The following is a 19,856-nucleotide window of genomic DNA, read 5'->3' as shown; positions in this document are numbered from 1 at the left end:
TTTCCTCATTTATAAAATAAGCCTTCTCAAACCTACCTATCACTGTTTGTGTTAGAAAGAAAAAAAGAGAACGTAGCTAATAGTATTTATCAATTAGGATCTTAACCTATGACAGATGGTACATACAAAACAAAAATTCAGGAGATTTTTTTAGAGGTTTTATATATATATATATATATATATATATATATATATATATATATATATATGTAGAAGGACAGAGAAACCTAAAGGAATAATGCATCTGAGGGGACAGTTGCCTGAATCCAAACGAGAGAAAAGTCAGATAGAGTTATTTGTCCTTAAAAGTAGTGACCTTTGGTGGAGGAAGCCAAGAAAATAAATACTCTGACCTTACTCTCCTCTCTCCCTCTGATTTCCAACCAAACCCTAAGCTACAGGGCATTGAAGCCCAGTTGCTTTAGCCCATGCAGGCTGGTCTTAAGGGAAGACTGCCAGGAACAGAAGGATGAAGAAGGGGTTTAGAGGAGCAAAAGGAAGCTCACCACCGCATAATAAGAGCTCCTAATTACTGAGCATTTTCTATGTAACAGACAAAAACCGTTGTGCATTTAATCCAAATAACAATCTTTTAAGGTGAAAAGTATTATTTTCCCATTTTATAGATGAGGAACCTGAGGCCTGCTGTAGTTAGGTGACTACAGAACCAAGAATGGACAGGGGAGGTGAAAGAAAGCTCTCTGCCATGCCCCATCATTTCAGAAGAACAATAAATGGTAGTGACTGGTTTCATAATTATCATCACTGTCATCAAAACCATTGAATCCCAACCCCTCTAGCAATTGTATTTCCAGGAATTTATCTCATAGTTATAATTCATGAGTATAATAAAGTATGTTCAGAAGTGTTGTTTGCAACATTGTGTTAGCAAAATATAGGCAAGATTTAAATGCCTATGAACTTGAACAGATTAAATAAGTTATAGTACATTTAAAAGATGGAATACCTTGATACCTTGTGGTCAGTAAAAAGAAGCAGCTCTATGAGTACTGGTTATTGATATTTTGATATATTGGTTCAGAACAGTGTGTATGTTAGCATTTCTGTTAGAAAATAAAAATTACTCTGTTATCTGTATTCTTGTAGAAGAAAGAATATCAAATATGTCTGGAAAAATACTTAAGAAATTGGTAACTCAGTTGCCTTTGGGGAAAGCAACCGGATGGCAGGTGAAATAGAGATACATTTTTATTGCACACCTGTACTTTTGAATTTTTTTACATGGTCATGTAATACCTATTTTAAAACATAAATTAATTAAGGAAAAAATCAAATGGTATGTTATTAGTTACCTTTGGGGACTTCTGTAATTTGGAAAACAGTGACAGAAAATGTACGTGCATAAAAACCAGCTTTCTTACTCTACATCATGAGCGATTTGCTTTCTCAATAACAATAAAATCCTTTGCCATATCAGCTTCAGTTAAATGAATGCAAAATAAGGAGTAAACTTCCATCTGTATTTTACAGTGCTTTGCCCATGCTGCAAAAGCAAAAGCTGTAGGGAAAACAATGAGAAAATTAGCACCTTGAAGCCAGGTAACAGTTAACTCAGAAGGCAGGCTAAGCATAATATCACACTCACAAACAGCCCAGCCTGAGAACACCCCAGGAGGACTGCTGTTGTTGTTGTTGTTGTTTTTTAAAACAAAACAAAACAAAACAAACTCTCTTGCCCAAAGGAGGCAGGTGGCAAAGAGCTTAACCACAGCTCCCTAAACCCCTGGGGACTTACAGAGCTCTGTCCCCCGGGTAAGACTGCTATCCTTCCAGGTTTTCACTCTTTCCAAGAAACCTGACATGCTGTTTCTCATGGCATTTTCAAATTGGGAAGATCAGGACGGAAAAACTTTGCCCATCGGGAATGGCGAGACTGGCTGATAAAATGATGGAGTTGATGATTAACTGTTATCTGGATAGCCAGGTTTTTAAAAAAAAAAAGATGCGCCAACCTGAGTTTTAATTGTTGATCTCCTCTAGCTGTTGCCTGGGAAAATGTCCTTCCTTGGAGGAGGCATTTCCAGGAGTTTAAGCAAGTTTCCTTAGGATCTTATGATTTCTGAGATTCGATTTCCTTCGGGCTGCGGGGAAGGACGTAGGAGGTTGTTACCAGGCGCTACGCTCCGGAGAACGGATCGCCTACTCCAGAGAAACTCCGGCCTGAGCCCTTAGCCCCTCCCGTTTGAGGGTCCCGGGGCCCCGCCCCCGCAGGGCAAACCCTATAAAACCGCTGCGACCAGGGTTCTTCCTGAAGGTCTGGGTTCAGTCCGACTCCAGCGTCAGCGAGGTACCCCGCCAACTTCCCGGAGCATCGCGTGCCCCAGCCATGGCCCAGGGGCTGTACCACAAGGAGTTCGCCCGGGCAGGCAAGCAGGCGGGGCTGCAGGTCTGGAGGATCGAGAAACTAGAGCTGGTGGCCGTGCCCGAGAGCGCTTACGGTGACTTCTACGTTGGGGATGCGTACCTGGTGCTACACACGACCCAGGCCAGCCGGGGCTTCACGTACCGCCTGCACTTCTGGCTCGGTGAGAGACGGCGGGCGGCCGGGCCCGGGCGCGCCCAGGTCGGGGAAGGGCGAGGCCGCTGGGGGTTGAGGTTTGCGGGCTGGTGAGCAGGGCAGCGCTAGCCGGACGGTGCTGGAGACCCTTCGTGCCGGTTGAGCCCCCGTGGGCCTCCCCCCGCCCCCCTCCCACTTTGGGCCTGGGCACCTTTTCCCCGCCGGCGTCCGCTCCTGCAAACGCGGCTGCGAACGCGGGGCGCAGCGAAGTCGGGAGCAGTCTTACCTCACTAGCTTTGACCTTTGTCGTGTCCATCTCTCAGGTTTTGGCGCCTCCTCCTCTCGCTTCTCCCCCTTTCACCTTCCAGTCTCCAAACCCACCTCCCGCCCGGGGCGGCCGCCCGCTGCACCCTGGCCAAGTTCGGCTCACCTTCCGACAGATTCAGTCCTGGTTCCCCTGTCAGCGAGGAGATGAAGTCAAACAAGTTTGTGGGCATTCGCCGCAGACGGCGAGAATTCCTTTCAAGAAAATTATTTAGTTTTATTTTTTGCCCTTGGGCGTCAGCTTAGAGTTCTCTATTATTTGCGGCGATTAATGTTCTGGGGCAGCTTTAAATCAGAATCCAGCCTGCCCCGCGCCGCTCTCAGGTTTGGCTAAGAGAAATTCCTGTTGATTAGGATGCTGGCGGCTTTATCAATATAAGTAAATAGCTTTATATGGCAGAGTTTGTATTTAGATGAGTTGCTTTATAATAATAATGATTATTTTTAAATTTATTATTTATGTATCTGAACAAGAAGACAGTTTAGAACAAAACAGCTCCTTCATCAGTAGTAATTATTTTGGGCTTCACCCGCGCCAGGCTCTCAGGACACTGGGTCTTGAGTGTTCTACTTTCCCCACCTTCTACTTCTCGCAAACATCCTGAATGTCTAACCTCTCCCTGTGAAATCCTGTGCCAGTGGGCACACCCCGTCTAACAACGCAGCGATTATCTGAGCCTTATTGCCTTCTTTTAAAATCAGCTTGCCTCCCCTAGACTGTGTTTATTTTTAGTTTTATTCATGAGTCTATGGGGAGAAAACACAAAACCACACACACGTACACATTTTGAAGTCCCTGAAAGTCATTTTTTCCCCTAACATTTGAAGATTTTAAGAAACAAAATGGTAGAGAACATTAACTGATGTTCTCAATATTAGCAAACACTTGGATCAAACATTCCAAATGAGAAATCCATAGAGGGAGACAGCACTGTTTCATTACAGCACTTGATATTAAAATGTTGTGCTTGCTTGAGGAGGCTGAGGCTGAGACCTAAACTCATTTTGGTTTCCTAGGGTAATGTCACTGTTCCTATTATCACAGACAGTGATCTGTTTATATTTTATACCCCCTACAAGGAACTCCCCACTGAAACCTTAATGTATAACTTATGTTCATGAATGAATGATGCCACATAGAATAATAATGTCCTTACCTTGGTTTTTCTGTTTAGAACTTGGATCTGGAATGAGTAAAAGTATCTGAAATATCACATCTGTCATTTTGGTGAATGAAAATGTGAAATAACTTCATATCATGCTGTAGACAGCAGTTAAGTTTGACTTTGTCAGAGGATTCCAAGGGGGCTTTAAACACAATTGTTTTATTTCTGTAGGTTCTTTCTTATCCAGGTAAGTTCTTCAAGCACTGTGTTTCGTAGGGTTCACAAATTCGAATTAACCCATTCATTTAGTGCTCACCAGTTTCAAAAAATGTAATAGAAAATGCTTTGGGCAGAAACATTTTATGATCTTAAAGGTCTACTAAAACTGAACTTAATAGTGTGTTAATTAATAGGTTAGTTCAGTAACTTTCAACATGCCCAGCTTTGTGTGCCCAGCATTTTTGCATATGAATGATTTATGAACCTTCCCTGAAACTTTACAACCTCAAAGGTGCAATAAAACAAAAAGTGATATAACCCAGGTAAAATGTGATGTCTATACCAATTGGTGTCTTCCACCAATACCACACTGTCTTACTTAATTACTGTGGCTGTATAGTAAACCTTAATATCAGATAGAATTAGTATTCTTACCTTCTACCTTACCTTTTCTTTGTCAATGTTGTTTTAGCTATTCTAGGGCCTGTGCCTTTTCACATTAATTTTATAACAAACAAACTCACATAATCTGTAATAAACCTCAATATGATTTTGATAGGAATAGAATTAAGCTTATAGATCAATTTGGGGAAAGTTGACATATTTATTATATTACAAGTTTCACATTCCATGAATACTGTCTTTATATTTATTAAGGTCTGATTTTTTATTACCATTTTGTAGTTTTTAGCATGTAGATCATGTACCTGTTTTGTTAAATATGTATCTGAGTATTTCCGTTTCGTTGAAGTGGCTGTAAATGGTATTGTGCTTTTAAGTTCAACTTTTGCATGTTCATTGTTTCTATATAAAAATGAGACTGCTGGGCTTCCCTGGTGGCGCAGTGGTTGAGAGTCTGCCTGCCGATGCAGGGGACACGGGTTCGTGCCCCAGCCTGGGAAGATCTCACATGTTGCGGAGTGGCTGGGCCCGTGAGCCATGGCCGTTGAGCCTGAGCATCCAGAGCCTGTGCTCCGCGACGGGAGAGGCCACAACAGTGAGAGGCCCGCGTACCGCAAAAAAAAAAAAAAAAAAAGAGACTGCTTTTTGTTATTGATTAATCTTCATCATGCTATCTTGCTGAATGCACTTTTTCTGAAGAGGTTTATTTTGGTAGATTCCATAGAATTTTCTATGTAGGCCATCCTGTCATCTCTAAATAGACACATTGTTTTCTTCCTTTCCAATCTGTATGTTTTTTATTTCTTTTTCCTACCTTTTTGCAGTCGTTAAAACTTCCTGTGTTATGTTGAGTAGGAGTACTTGCCTTGTTCCCCATATTTGGGAGAAAGGATTCAGTCTTTGATCATTAAGAATTTATGTGAGCTCTATGTGTTTTGAAGATGCTGTTTATCAAGTTGAGGATTTTCCCCTGTGTTCCTAACATGGTGAGAGTTTTTTTTATCATGAATGGTTGTTCAGTTAACTTAGTCATTAAACCTCTCTTTTTATTTATGTTTTATATATAAAATCACATCCCCAAAACAATTTTAGGAAGTTTACAGCATATTTACAAATATAATATAACATAGTATAAAATAACACAAAACAACATAACATGGAAGGCATTGGGAAAGTTAGCATAGGGAAAATAAATGAAGTCATAAGCATAACTCATTCAGAACATTTGTAAGTTTTTGAACACTTATTAGAATTTCATCATAATATAACTGAATTTGATTTTAGTTTTCATTTTCAAAGACTAGTATTGGCTTCATTAAGACCTTTCAACCTCTTTAGAAGACTCTGGTTTATTCATACTGACATTCCCTGGCCACAGTGCATAAGCATCAACAAATGATAGCATAATTTAACTAACTTACTTCTAGTTCATTCATTAGTCACATGCCTGCCCATTTTCATCTACCTAAAGAGATTACGGTTTCAACTTGTACTCAAGTAAGAATATTTATATCAAATACATCATCCTCAACACCTTTCATATTAGCCTTGACTTAAGTTTCCTTCTTAAAGCCTCTCTGTACAAATCTACATCTATGCCCTTATTAACAATCTAATTTATGGATGGGAAAGTGGACAGAAGAATGACACTAGGCCCTTTCAGACTGCAAAATTGCATGTGTTTTTTATGTGTTAAATAATTTTCTTTGACCACAACAAGTTCACAAAATTGATATCATGTCAAATACTCTTCTAGCTACTAAATTTTTTTTCTGAGAAGACACTTACTACACAGGTCCCCTCTGAGAGTGAGAGGAGTTGTAAATTAATCCAATTCTTTCTTTAACATACCTGACTGACTTCCTTTCTCCAACTTTCATGAATACTCTTAATTGGGGTTCCAGTTGAACTATAGTATTGTTACAGCTTCTGAACATTTATGCATCAGTTATCCATGGAGGAAAATAACATTCCCCAATCACCTCAAAATTTTACTGGTAATGAGCGTCTGAGTATAAAAAATATCTACTAGTATTGTAATTTCTAAGAGCCTGTGCTTCAGAGTCACAGACACCTGCCTCTGGGTCATGTTCTATCAAATGTCAACTTTATGACCTCAGGGAAATTACTTGGTTTCTCTAAACCTCCACGTCCTCTGCTGTGACATGGTAGAAAATGGTTTCTGCTATATTGGGTCACTTGAAGATTAAATCAGATTATCAGTGTAAAACACTGGCGTAGTGCCTGGCCCATAGCAAGGGTGCTATAAAGGTATAAATGTGAGCTATTATTATTACTTCTAGACTCATTAATGATTTTCACACAGCTTAAGTAGTGGAAGTTTTTAAATGTCTTTTATAAATTTTGAGGTCCCATCAGGGCTGTCCTGGCTCTGATCTTTGTGTACATCGAAGACACTGGGTTTAAGAATTGGTGTTTGGACCTCAGTGAGGTTGCCTGGATGGGATCTGCATTAGAATTATGAAAATTAACTGTGTGTTGTGTGTTAAATTCCCAGGGTAATATTGCATATGTTAACATTCAAAAGATGTTAGCATTCTGGTTCCTTTACCCTCCCTTTTCCTTCCGAGAATATTATCTTATGCCAGTAAGATAGTGAAGTGGGGACAAGTGGACTCAAAAACAGTGGTAAAGTCAAGTTACATCCATTTTCCCATTCTCAAAGTGTTGTTTAGTTCTGGCCCATGATGTTTGTATTCCTTACAAATATTAGCATATTGGCATTTTGGAAGCCTGGAGATTAATTCTGAGAAAGGCTAAAACAATTGAAAAATGTTTTCATAGCCTTATCATTGACTATACCAAATGAATGTGAATCCTACTGGAATATATTATTGTGTTTTCCTGAACATAGTCTGACAGCGGCGTTTCTTTTAAAATTAAAAAAAAAAGGGCTTCCCTGGTGGCGCAGTGGTTGAGAATCTGCCTGCTAATGCAGGGGACACGGGTTCGAGCCCTGGTCTGGGAAGATCCCACATGCCGCGGAGCAACTGGGCCCGTGAGCCACAACTACTGAGCCTGTGCGTCTGGAGCCTGTGCTCCTCAACAAGAGAGGCCGCAACAGTGAGAGGCCCGCGCACCGCGATGAAGAGTGGCCCCCGCTTGCCACAACTAGAGAAAGCCCTGGCACAGAAACGAAGACCCAACACAGCCAAAAATAAATAAATAAATAAATTTATAAAATTAAAAAAAAAAAAAGAATTGGAAAGTGGGAACAAAACAATTCTTTTAGTTATTAAAATAATATTTTATATTATACCATTTCTGCTGATCTGTTGAAGATGAATAATTTATGCATAAATTTATTGTATTGGCATATAATTCAAAGAAAATTTCTGAGTGTTTTCTTATCAGAAATTCTGCCTTAATCCTGTTTCTTGCTTGATAAATGAGGTGCTGTCATTGGCCGTTTCAGGAAAGGAGTGTACTCAGGATGAAAGCACAGCAGCTGCCATCTTTACTGTTCAGATGGATGACTATTTGGGTGGCAAGCCCGTGCAGAATAGAGAACTTCAAGGCTATGAGTCTATGGATTTTGTTGGCTACTTCAAAGGCGGTCTGAAATACAAGGTGAGCACCTCTCTCAAACTGTTTTATGACCCCCTCTTCTTTTCCTATCCATCCACGCCTCATATCTTCATAGAATGAATGTTCATTGAGGGCAGGGTTTTTTGTTTTGTTTTGTTTTTGTTTTAATCTGTTTTGTTCACTGATATATCCCCAGCACTCTCGAGACCCATAATAGGTGCTTGATAAATATTTGTGGAATATATGGTATAATGTGTGAAATATTCTGACTTAATTTCATTTGATAGGTTAATTTTTTTTTTTTTTTTTTTTTTTTTGTGGTACGCGGGCCTCTCACCACTGTGGCCTCTCCCGTTGCGGAGCACAGGCTCCGGACGCGCAGGCTCAGCGGCCATGGCTCACGGGCCCAGCCGCTCCGCAGCATGTGGGATCTTCCTGGACCGGGGCACAAACCCGTGTCCCCTGCATCAGCAGGCGGACTCTCAACCACTGTGCCACCAGGGAAGCCCCTGATAGGTTAATTTTTAATGATGCTAAGTAAATATGGGCAACTTGGGCATTAATAGTGTTCATTTTTTCTATTCAAAAGAATCACTTAATTTGCTGCAAATAATCCACAACTTGGGAATTTAAGTTGTTCTGGAATATATTAGTACAATATTTATAACAATTATAACTTCAGTTAATACAAAGTACTATACACACATTTCCCAAATAGTGTAATTTGATCTTGGAAATGATACAAATGAAACCACTGAGTTGAACATATGTGTGGTTGAGCTTCACAAACTCCTACGCATACACTTGGCATACGCACCCCCCCATACACACACATAGAATTTATGTGTTTTGGCCTGAAACAATAATCATCAAATGGCTTTACTTCTGAAACAAACAAACAAGCAAACAAACAAAATCCCAAATAATTAAATAATCTGTGCCTTTAAGGCGACCTTCAGCAAAGGATAGCTTTTCCTGGAATTCTCTCAGTGACGCTTGCAGACTGGCCATCCTTCACTATCCCCCCTGCCTCCAAGAGTGTTCAGTTAAAGTGTGAGGAACACCTTCTCTAGACAAACACTCCAGAAGCAATCTTTCTCAAAATCAAACGTCTCCAACAGGTGTTCTGCAGACCGTACCACCCCACCCGTCTGCCATATTAGCCCAGTGAAGACCTAAAACCTCATAACTAAACTAGAATTCTGAATATACACTAAATTTGCCTACTATGATGTCCTGGTTTATTTATTCTTTTTCCTGATCAGAGCCTTAGTTGAATATTTTGTGATGCCATGGGGATCAGGACAAAACACTTAAAAGTTCTCTTCTCTCTCTTGAAATCATTTTTTTACTCTAGCCCAGAAACTATTAAATATGAAACTATTACCTCTTATTTTATTTAATTCACGAGTTACTTTTATGTGAAATGATCCTGAAACATCTCGTATGTCAGTGAACCCAAGATTTTGAATAAGCTGGGGCTTGTAGTTACTAGAAGCATGTACTGTGCCATCATCCTGGTTGTGAACCCATTTCTGCCACATGTGGCTTGTTTGCCTCAGGGCAATTATATAAGCTTTCTGTGTTCAGTTTCCTCAAATGTGCAACGGGTGTAACAACAGCTTTCCTGTGTAGGTGTTGTAAGGATTAAGGATTAAATTAAATAATAAAAATACGTATGTTACAGTACATATGCCATCATTCGGGTTTTATGCTATTATTAATCCTTCTGCCTATTAGTGGGACTTCTGAAATCAAAATTCTGGTTACATACTTAAAAGTGGATATGATAAAAGTAATTTTACAATTATTGGATAATTATCTTCTAATTATCAACATTAAAACCACCACAGATCAGCATTTTTTAGAAAGAGGATGTTTGCAAATGGAGGCCAAATTTATCAGCAAAAAAAGTAATTTTACTGTCTTATCACTCGTGACACTGAGCAGATGACAGCGTGTGTAGTTGCAACAATACGTGCTAGGAAACGTGGAAGCAGAGCTCATTTACTACCCGGAACAGCAAAGATCATTATATTATCCTTAATTTCATGCTTCTAGGAATATAATAAGCACTTCACATGTATTATCGCATTTAATCTGAAAAACAGCTCTGTGGTGCAGTTTCTATCATTATCATCCTATTAAGATAAGTAAATGGAAGCTTAGAGAGACTGTGTAACTTGCCAAGCTCTCACAGCTGCTGTGTGACTGGGTGATTGTCTGACTTCAGTGCCTAAGCTGGTAACCATGATGCTATGATGCTCTCAACATAAGTAAATCATTCAAATGCCCAGATGAATTTTTTAATTTAAGAATACTCTATGGAAAGGATATTGTGTCTATTTGAAATGCGTAAAACTTGGCCAAGTCTACCATTCCCAAGTCAGTAACAACCACATTTAGTTGCTATATATAAGATAAAGATGCAGCTAGGAAACATTAAGATCATCTTCCCATGTCATTTAATCGACTTGAGTTTTTTTTTCCTCTGTGAGGTTTTATAGGGAGTTGGGGAGGGGTTATAGAGGACTAATTACTTACTACTGGGCTTGCCTGGTGGTTCAGTGGTTAGGAATCTGCCTGCCAATGCAGGGGACAGGGGTTCAAGCCCTGGTCCTGGAAGATCCTACATGCCACGGAACAACTAAGCCCGTGCACCACAACTACTGAGCCTGAGCTCTAGAGCCCGCGAGCCACAACTACCAACCCCGTGAGCCACAACTACTGAAGCCCGTACGCCTAGAGCCCGTGCTCCGCAGCAAGAGAAGCCACTGCGATGAGAAGCCCGCGCACCGCAACGAAGAGTAGCCTCCGCTCACCTCAACTAGAGAAAGACTGCGTGCAGCAGCGAAGACCCAACACAGCCAAAAATAAGTAATAAAATAAAATAAAATAAATAATAAATAATTACTTACTACTACTTCCTTATATTAAATCTCTGGCTAAGCACCTTTCCCAAGCTGAACAAGACCCAGCCCGAATCATGATTGTAAATAGCAACAATCAGACATCTGTCAGCCAGTAAAACTGTATTTATGGTGCCCTTTATTTAAAGGATCATCCACCTTGCTTTCATTCTGTAGAATAGGTAGAAAGAGGCTGGGAGTTTCCAGAGGTCGTTCAAACAGTATTCACAGTATTCATGTCTGATACAGACATGTATGAAACAAAAGTTTTTCTTTTGTGCATTTTTGGCATCAAATATTAGAGACAAAATTAATTTTTAAAATACCATTAAATGTTCACAGACTATATATACTCTGATAGTTCACCATATGAAATTATCCAAAATGTTATATATGTATTCTCAGTCTAAGTCAAGTCTATATTTTATAACATTGTTACAGAACACAGTGTTCTTAAGCTATTTTTTGATCAGATTGCAGTGTACCTCTTATTTAAAAAAATTAAGGCAGCCAAGCACAGTAATATGTAGGTGAAAAACTTGAATTTATTTTTATTGTATAATACTTTGTGCAGTCAAGAAATACGGCAATCTTTTTAAAATTATGAAGTGGGAAATTATTATACATTTGTAAAAGCTTGTGGTTGTAATTGTCTGGAAGTCAACATTTAGCATATACTAACAAAACCTTTTTATTCATGAGGGCCTTTTGGAGAAGGGGGGAAGTCTAAAGTCAATGGAAATTTAAAGAATGTGCTGTTGATTACATATGAAGCTTTACTTCTTTCTTTGGATTTACTGTATAATGTTGATGTAATAAATTTGAAAGTTGGATTATTTTATAGGCTTCTTATACTGCTAATTTTCTTACCATATTATCAGGGAGGCTTTTGATCAATAAATAAGTTTTATTTACACCGCACCTTTATTCTGCACATTACCTCATAGTTAATTATGGAAGTAAATAAAGATTATTGTCCTTAACATTTAATTTGGGAAGAGGATGAAAAAGGGAAAAGCTGATTTCAAATGGTGCAAGAAGATGTGCTTGATACAGTTAATCTGTTTTCCTTCAGCATTTCTTAATTTAGTGTGGTTGTACTTTGATTTTCATTTTGTTTTGGTTGGGGATGTACAACCAGATTTAGAGTATAAATACTTAGGCATGGCATATTTTGTAAACTCTTTTTACCTAAATAAGTAAAACAGATGATTTTTTAATGTAAAAAAAACAAGGACCAAAATTAGGAGCAGTCCATACCTGGCCAGCGCTCGGCTCCCTTCTCTGACCTGAGGCTGTGACCGTGGGAGTTTTGGGCTGCCTGGTTCTCTAGGCTCTCATCTGTACTTCTGACCTCTGACTCGCCGTTAACCTCCTGTCACCTTTTTTTCTGAAATCCTTGTCTGCCTACTCACTCAATGGTTTGAGAATCATTAGTTCCCAGAAGACAAGAGCTACAGCTCTTTTCTGTTTATGTAGCAGGTTTTTTTTTTTTTTTTTTTTTTTTTTTTTTTGCGGTACGCGGACCTCTCTCTGTTGTGGCCTCTCCCGTTGCGGAGCACAGGCTCCGGATGCGCAGGCTCAGTGGCCATGGCTCACGGGCCTAGCCGCTCTGCGGGATGTGGGATCCTCCCGGAGCGGGGCACGAACCCATGTCCCCCGCATCGGCAGGTGGACTCTCAACTGCTGCGCCACCAGGGAAGCCCTATGTAGCAGGTTTTAAACATGGAAGGTTTTCAGTAAATATTTGCAATATTAAATTGAATGGTTAAAATAGGAAGGACAAAGAGCCTAAAACAAAACAAAACAAAAATCTGTTGATTTGCCAGGAAATTCTCTTCTGCATATTTAATTTTTCACATGCACTTAAGTGGGTATTTTATCTTGGCCTAACAGGCAGCTTGGCACCAACACCTGTGGTTTTCTAAGCTGCTGTGTCTAGTTTGAAGCCTCATCCTTTTTTGTTTGTTTGTTTGTTTGTTTTCTATCTTCCTTCCACTGATCAGGCTGGAGGTGTGGCGTCGGGACTCAATCATGTTCTCACAAATGACTTGACCACCCAGAGGCTCCTGCATGTGAAAGGTCGGAGAGTGGTCAGGGCCACAGAAGTTCCCCTAAGCTGGGACAGTTTCAACAAGGGTGACTGCTTCATCATTGACCTTGGCACTGTAAGTTTTATACACACATGGAGATGTCTAGAGGAAAGTAAATTGTCTTCAGATCAAATCAGATGTATGTGTCATGGAAGATAATCACTTTTTCTACACACTTAGAGGCTCATGTTTATGTGAGATGCAATTATATCATATGACTAATTGGCAAGTATTTAAATGACACATAAAGCAGGACTTCAAAGTTTTTATTTTCTTTGACAGGTTTAGAATGGAGTAGTGATTTAGTTATTCCTACCATAGAGCAGAAATTGAAAATTTTAATATATTTCCCCTTCTCCTTGAACAGAGCTTCCTCTAATTATTTTTGTCCCTAAGTGTGTGTGGGAAAACATTGCTTGAGGGGGAAATTGATTCCCCCAGGAAGCAAAGATTCTAGAATTTAAAATTAATATAGGATTAGTCTAAACAGCCTGAACTTCTTTGGGTTCCCTAAGTTAAGATACACCTCTAGTTTTATTACTGCTAATGTATAATTCGACTGTCTTGGATTATACCGGCTGTGTGCACAGTTGAAATTATGATATTAATGCCCGAAGTACAATTCCCAGTGTCACACTTAGACATCTGCACCCAAAATGGCAGTACTCTTGCCCTGTATCTCACAGTGAATTTCATGGAAATATCCTTTTCAACCTTAGATGCTAACCTGTTCCCCTAACCAGGCTTAAGTCCTAACCTTCAGGTCTAGGCAGAAAACAGATACTAGTCTCTCCCTCCATTCCTCTGCAACCAAAACCACAACTTATACAACTAGATGATCAGGTATATTAAGCCATGCAGTTCCAAAAACAGCACTCAGAATCTCTCAAAGCCAATGCACAATAATTGTCTCCCTCAACTACTTACATTTTATAGCCCTTTATCCCTCTATAATTTATAAAGTATTTTACATATGAGGTGGTATTGTTCATGGAGAAAGTGGACCTCAGTTTTCATCCAAGTTTAGTGTACTCTCAGGTTCTCATCTATAAAAGTCGGGTATTTGATTAGATGAGCTTTGAGGCCCCTGTCTACTTCCCACTGATAATGTCATTCATCACTGCCATTACTTGAAAATGTTTCTTTTCTAAAAAAGTATTTTATGTGTAATGTAACGGCTCTACAAATGCAATAATCTCTTTGTCATGAATAGTATCCAACTGAGCTTTCCAGCTCTCTGCTCTTTGATCTTGAGCAAGTCATTAACCTCTTGGAGCCTTAACTTCCTTATTTCTTTTTCCTTCTTTTTTTTTTCACCTTAACTGTGCTTTCTAATGACACTACTGACATTAGCTGACTCTGATTCAGTCCCATCTGACACACAGTCATATCTGGAAATGGCAGTTACCATCCCGGTTTCACCAGAGGAAGAAATGCCTTAGAAGGTGTGAGCAAGTCACTTGCGTTAATGCAGGTTGAGTGGTGATCTGGGATAGGGCCTGCGTTTTTCTGTTCCTGTCGCATCCTTTTCATTCCACTGAGTGAACTTGGTAGTATAGAAGCTGATGTGCCTCTGTAACAGAGTGTCTTGCAATAGTTTCAGAATCTGCTGAATTCAGAATTGATTATGTCTAATATGGCTTAGAATCTACTGAAAGTAGAATTATTAATGAAATTATTTATTATTTTATTGAACAGGTATTGAGTTTCCACAATGGGCTGGATAGTTGAATGCTGTGATAGACCAATTCTAGCTCTAGTAACATACACTCTCTTCCCATAGGTAATATCTACGCATAGAAGTAGTCCCCACAAATCCAGCCTCATGTAATAGGGACAGAGTCTCTATAATAAGATTCGAGGACATTCACCTGTTTAATAGTAAATTTTCTTTATTTTATGTAGTTAATTTTCTTTAATGAATTTCAAGTTACCTCCTGCTCTCATGGTTGGTTAGAGACATTTGGAATGATTTTGTTGCAGAGATACTTGAAGCTGATTTTCTCTTATGTTGTGGAACTTTCCCACACCTCACAGGGATATTCTAGTAAGAATCAAGCCCTGGATTCCTAAGTACTTTAGAACAAATACCCACATGATCTGTGTTTGTGTTATTAACCTTTAACCAGTTGTTATGTCGCCAAAAGTTTCTAAAAGGTGATAAGATCTTGCAGTTACCTTGGGGACTTTATTTTTAGGGTGTGTCACAGTAAACCAAGAAGGAGGGAATCAAAATTTTCTCTATCATAGTATTTTTATGACAGTTACTGAGTTAATTATTTCATGACCACTTTCTGCTTTAGTGGGCACAAAGGGAAGCCAATGCCATCTCTTCAATCTTGTTTTATTACCCAGGTATGAAAAAGATAGGTTGAACATCTAGAGCTGTCACCAAACTAAAGCCAGCTGGCCAACACTAAGGTTATGGATATAACCTAAGTTCCATATCTTGATTGTGTTTGAGGGAAGTGAGCCTTTTTTCATAAACAATCACTGGTATTAAGGTGATGTGCCATATACCTTAGAAACATTTACTGTGATAGGATTTTAGACCACAGTAAGTATTCTCTAGACATGACAGCATAACCTTTTCAACCTAAAGCATGAGATTGTAAAATTATTCATTTAATTACAACATCAACATTTTAGAGGATGATTTGGATAAGTTGTCTTATATTTAGTGTATTTTCAGAAAATAATATGGGATGTGGCTAGACTTCAGCAATTTGGAATTTACTGAATTGTTGGAAAATGCTTTTGAAATATATATTTTAATGTTGGTGAATTTATAAATCATTACTTTCCACTATTTTTAAAGATAGGAGGAATATATAGAAATTAATAAAATTACATCTCAATATTGCAACAAAGCATCAGTAACCCCAGAAGTGAATGATAATGAAAAAAGCCCATATTCTTAGAGTTTGGGATCTGGCGTTAACTCTTTTAGAAATACATGTCAGAGCCAGCCACGAGTGGAGAATTATGTTTCACAGGAATAGGAACCTGTGGTGAGTTTTTAATCGTGGTGTTCTGCATGTTCTGTTTCCTTGTTAACTTGTTTGGTCAGTTACGCAACATTGCCCTACTGCCTTTGCTATTTGTAATCTATCCCGCCCTCTCTCATAGTCAGTCATGCTGCTTTGAAAAAGCAGCCTACACTTCCTCATTGACCAGTTGGCCTTCAACCCACGTCTTCTGACTTTCGCTACCACCATTTCTTTGAAACTGTTCTTCCTATGAGCATCAGTGCCTTCTGCTAAATCCAGTGGACACTGATCATTTTCCACTTGCCCCTGTGCTCAGTTGACACTTGATTATTCCCTTTTCCTTCAGTCTCACTTCTTCCCTGGCTTCCTGTTTCTCCTCCCTTTCAAACCACTCTTTCTCATTGTTCACATGGTCTGCCCACCGCCACAAGTTGTTGCTTTTTTAAGGATTCTACTTTTGATCATTGTCTTTTCTTTATACATTCTTCCTGAGCAAACTCATCCTTACCCAGAGCTTCAACTGCTCACCCCCTAGTAAATCTCAGCATTATAGTCCAGCTCAGACCACTTGCATGAGCTCTCTATCAGTATTTCAGATTGCCTCTGAGATATTTCAGCTTGTGTATATCATGAGAACCTCAGACTTGATAAATCTAAAAACAGAACTCATCACTTTCACCCTCTCATTCCAAAATGATTTCTCCACTTACTGTCCTTTTCTTGTGACTAGAACCAATGCTCACTCAGGCCCTCAAACCCCAGATCCAGGAGACATCCTGACAACTCCCAAGTGCTGCACATGCGATCAATCACATTCAGTCTGTTTTTCCTTCTAAGTGTCCCTTGAATGCTTTCTGTCCTCTTCATCATCACAATACTGTCTCAGGACCCTGTGCCTTACACTTTCCCTCAAGTTGCCATGCTTTTGCTTTTTTGCAGGTTTCCTTTGCTTAGAATACTCTCTTCTTCTACTCACCTTTCTCTGCCAAGCATCCAATATCATCTCACCCTCAAATTCAACTCCGATGTGCCTTCGTTATAATGTGTTCACTAATTCCCCTCTCCCCCTTGTCCTGTCCCATGTCACACCTTGTAGAGTTGGGCACGCTCTTAACTTTCCTATCACCATGCGGAGACTTGCCTCTCAGCACTTTCCACACTGCCTGCGCATTCACTTACTAGCCTCACTCACTCTCTTTGTTCCTAGTCTATGGCCCAGAACTTACAGTCACTCAACAAACATTTCAACAAATGTCTATCTGTCCAGCTTAAAGCACACAGTCTCAAATACAGTCATGTGTGTAGAGATGCAAATTTTTTTTCAGTCTATAACTCAACCTTGCTTTATTGTCAACCTTCTATTTCCACAGGAAGGTTAAAAGTGTCTTGACTTATTAAGGTGAATTTTGTTTGTCATTAAAGAAAATCAGATTATCCCACCCACCCCCTTCCCCATCCCAGAGGATGAATATGTAATATTATTGCCTGGGATAGGGGACAAGGTTGAGAATGGAAGCATGAGTCTGGTTTGCAGTCTTCAGCCTCCCTCCTCTCTAAGCTTCATTGAGGCATCACTATTTCATTGAATCTTGAGCTCTGGGCTTTGGCCTCTGTCCTAAAACACTTGCTAGAAAATATTCATGACCTCACTTTGGTCTTCTGAGATGCCCACATATCCACTGCAAGACCCTTTCTGGTTCTATCAGCCACTATTGCATCTGCTCTCGGGAACTCTACTTAGTTTTTCCCATGCCACACTGGAGTTGTGGGGACAGTGTATCCAAATGGTTACCAGTACCCATTGGTCCAACTGCCCGGACACTGCCCAGAGTTGTTTCTACTCTAATGCTTGGGATCATGGATGAATGTATGAGAGATAAGTAGGAGTAGACATTTACCGAGCTCTTCTCAAAAACTGATTGCACCTGATCAAGTTTCCTGGTTCCCTTGTAATCACCTACTTTTCTTGGATCAGACAAACTAGTCTTATACCATTTCACACTGTTGCCTTCTCCGTGGTTTCTGCAATACACTCTGGCCCCTGAGGCCAAGACTGTGGCTCTCGATATGCAAAACCAACTTTCTAGACCACATCCTCACTCCTCCCCTGCAGGACACTTAACTCTAAGAAAATCAAGGTTCTTTTAAATTAAAACTATGTTGTCTTTCAGACTTTTGTCTCTACTATGACTTAAGAAGGCTTATTTTAAAACTGAAAGCTGAGCAATATCTTCTTTGTTCTGGATAAATTTGTCCTTACTCCAAAGTAATGCATCCCACTAGATTTACTGGAGAGAGCCTTCAGGCCACAAAAAAAAGATAATGGGAAAGATAAACCTAACTTTAAATCTCTGAAATTTACCCTGCAATAAAAGTATGGATGAATGGCATTTAGTGTGTGCTTAGTGTATGCTGGGTGCTTGGAGTGTAAAGATGAAAACCAGATAGCCTTTGGCCTCCAGGTACCATGAAGCGGTGAGAGACACAGACACGTACACAAGTCAAAGTATGACCAGGTAGAATGTGAGAAGTGCTGGAATGGAGCTACACACAGGCTGTAACTGGAGAATGGATGAGGGCCCTAGGAAAGACGGCTCTCAAGGTATTAGGAGTTATATTTTAATTCTCAATCATGGTTTCACACTGGCATCATTTAGAAGAGGTTTTAAAAATACTGATGCCTATGATTTGACTCCTGAAGATTCTGATTTTAAGGTTTTGGGACGGGCCTTTGGTGTAGGGTGTGTTTTTTTGGTTTTTTTTTTTGCCCAGGCTATGAGGCATGTAGGATCTTAGTTCCCCAACCAGGGATTGAACCCATGCCCCCTGCATTGGAAGTGTGGAGTCTTAACCACTGGACCGCCAGGGAAGTCCTGGTGTAGGTTCTTTTTAAGCTCCACCCCCAGATTATTATATTGTACAGTGAACGTCCCCGTTTCAATATGGGAAATGTCTAATGGTGCTGGGAAATTCACAATCATATGTTCGAAGAACCAATAAGTCAGTTAAAAATAGTTGAGTCACCTACTTCTGTGGCTGGAAGAAATTATTTTTGATAAATAAATATATATGATTTGCCAAATACTTTGACTAGTACAGAGAACCCAATTTCACCTTCTCTTGCTACAAAAAGAATGCTCCAAAAGCTGTCACCTGGTCCCAGTAAATGGCATCACTGCCGCAGCCAAGCTAGAATTGTCCAAGTCATTTCCCCCATTCCCGGTCCTCTAGTACCCATCCAAAGGCATGGTTGACCGACCCTGTAGGCTTTAACCTTATAAATCCCTGTATTCTTCTCCTCTTCTCCATCACCACTGCTTTGTCCTACCTCACGTATAACTCCTTCCTTTCTGGTTGCCCTGCCTTCAGTAACCATCCACACCCTCTGCATCCAACTTACATCCTTCAGTCAGAGATGTTTTTTAGAACATGTATACATGTCATTGAAGGATATTGAGTTGGCTTGGCTTTAAACAGCAATAAAATAGAATATAAATAAACATTTGTTTATCAAAAACCAAAAAAAGTAATGTTTTAAAGTTAAGAAAAAAAAGGTAGGTCCTAGAAGTATTGCAGAAGACATTATCATTTTTTTAACATTTTTTTAAGCATCTTTATTGCAGTACAATTGCTCCACAATGGTGTGCTAGCCTCTGCCCTACAACAAAGGGAATCAGCCATACATATACACACACCCCATTATTGGAGTATAATTGCTTTACAATGGTGTGTTAGTTTCTGCTTTA

At 39.7% G+C, this 19,856-nt stretch overlaps 1 protein-coding gene across 1 annotated transcript in view; it reads left to right on the top strand.

The window, feature by feature from the left end:
- Positions 1 to 2,347: 2,347 nt before the first annotated feature.
- SCIN (scinderin) overlaps positions 2,348 to 19,856 on the top strand; it is a 77,506-nt gene continuing 59,997 nt past the window's right edge. The window contains exons 1-3 of the mRNA XM_060107766.1: positions 2,348 to 2,546; positions 8,006 to 8,160; positions 13,034 to 13,195. Of these exons, the coding sequence (XP_059963749.1) occupies positions 2,348 to 2,546; positions 8,006 to 8,160; positions 13,034 to 13,195 (516 nt within the window). The remainder of the gene's footprint in view (positions 2,547 to 8,005; positions 8,161 to 13,033; positions 13,196 to 19,856) is intronic.

The sequence above is a fragment of the Mesoplodon densirostris genome, chromosome 9 (genome assembly GCF_025265405.1).
Source record: "Mesoplodon densirostris isolate mMesDen1 chromosome 9, mMesDen1 primary haplotype, whole genome shotgun sequence".
Classification (NCBI taxonomy): Eukaryota; Metazoa; Chordata; class Mammalia; order Artiodactyla; family Ziphiidae; genus Mesoplodon; species Mesoplodon densirostris.
Note: the sequence above shows the minus strand (reverse complement) of the source record. Positions and strands in the feature narration are given on the sequence as shown.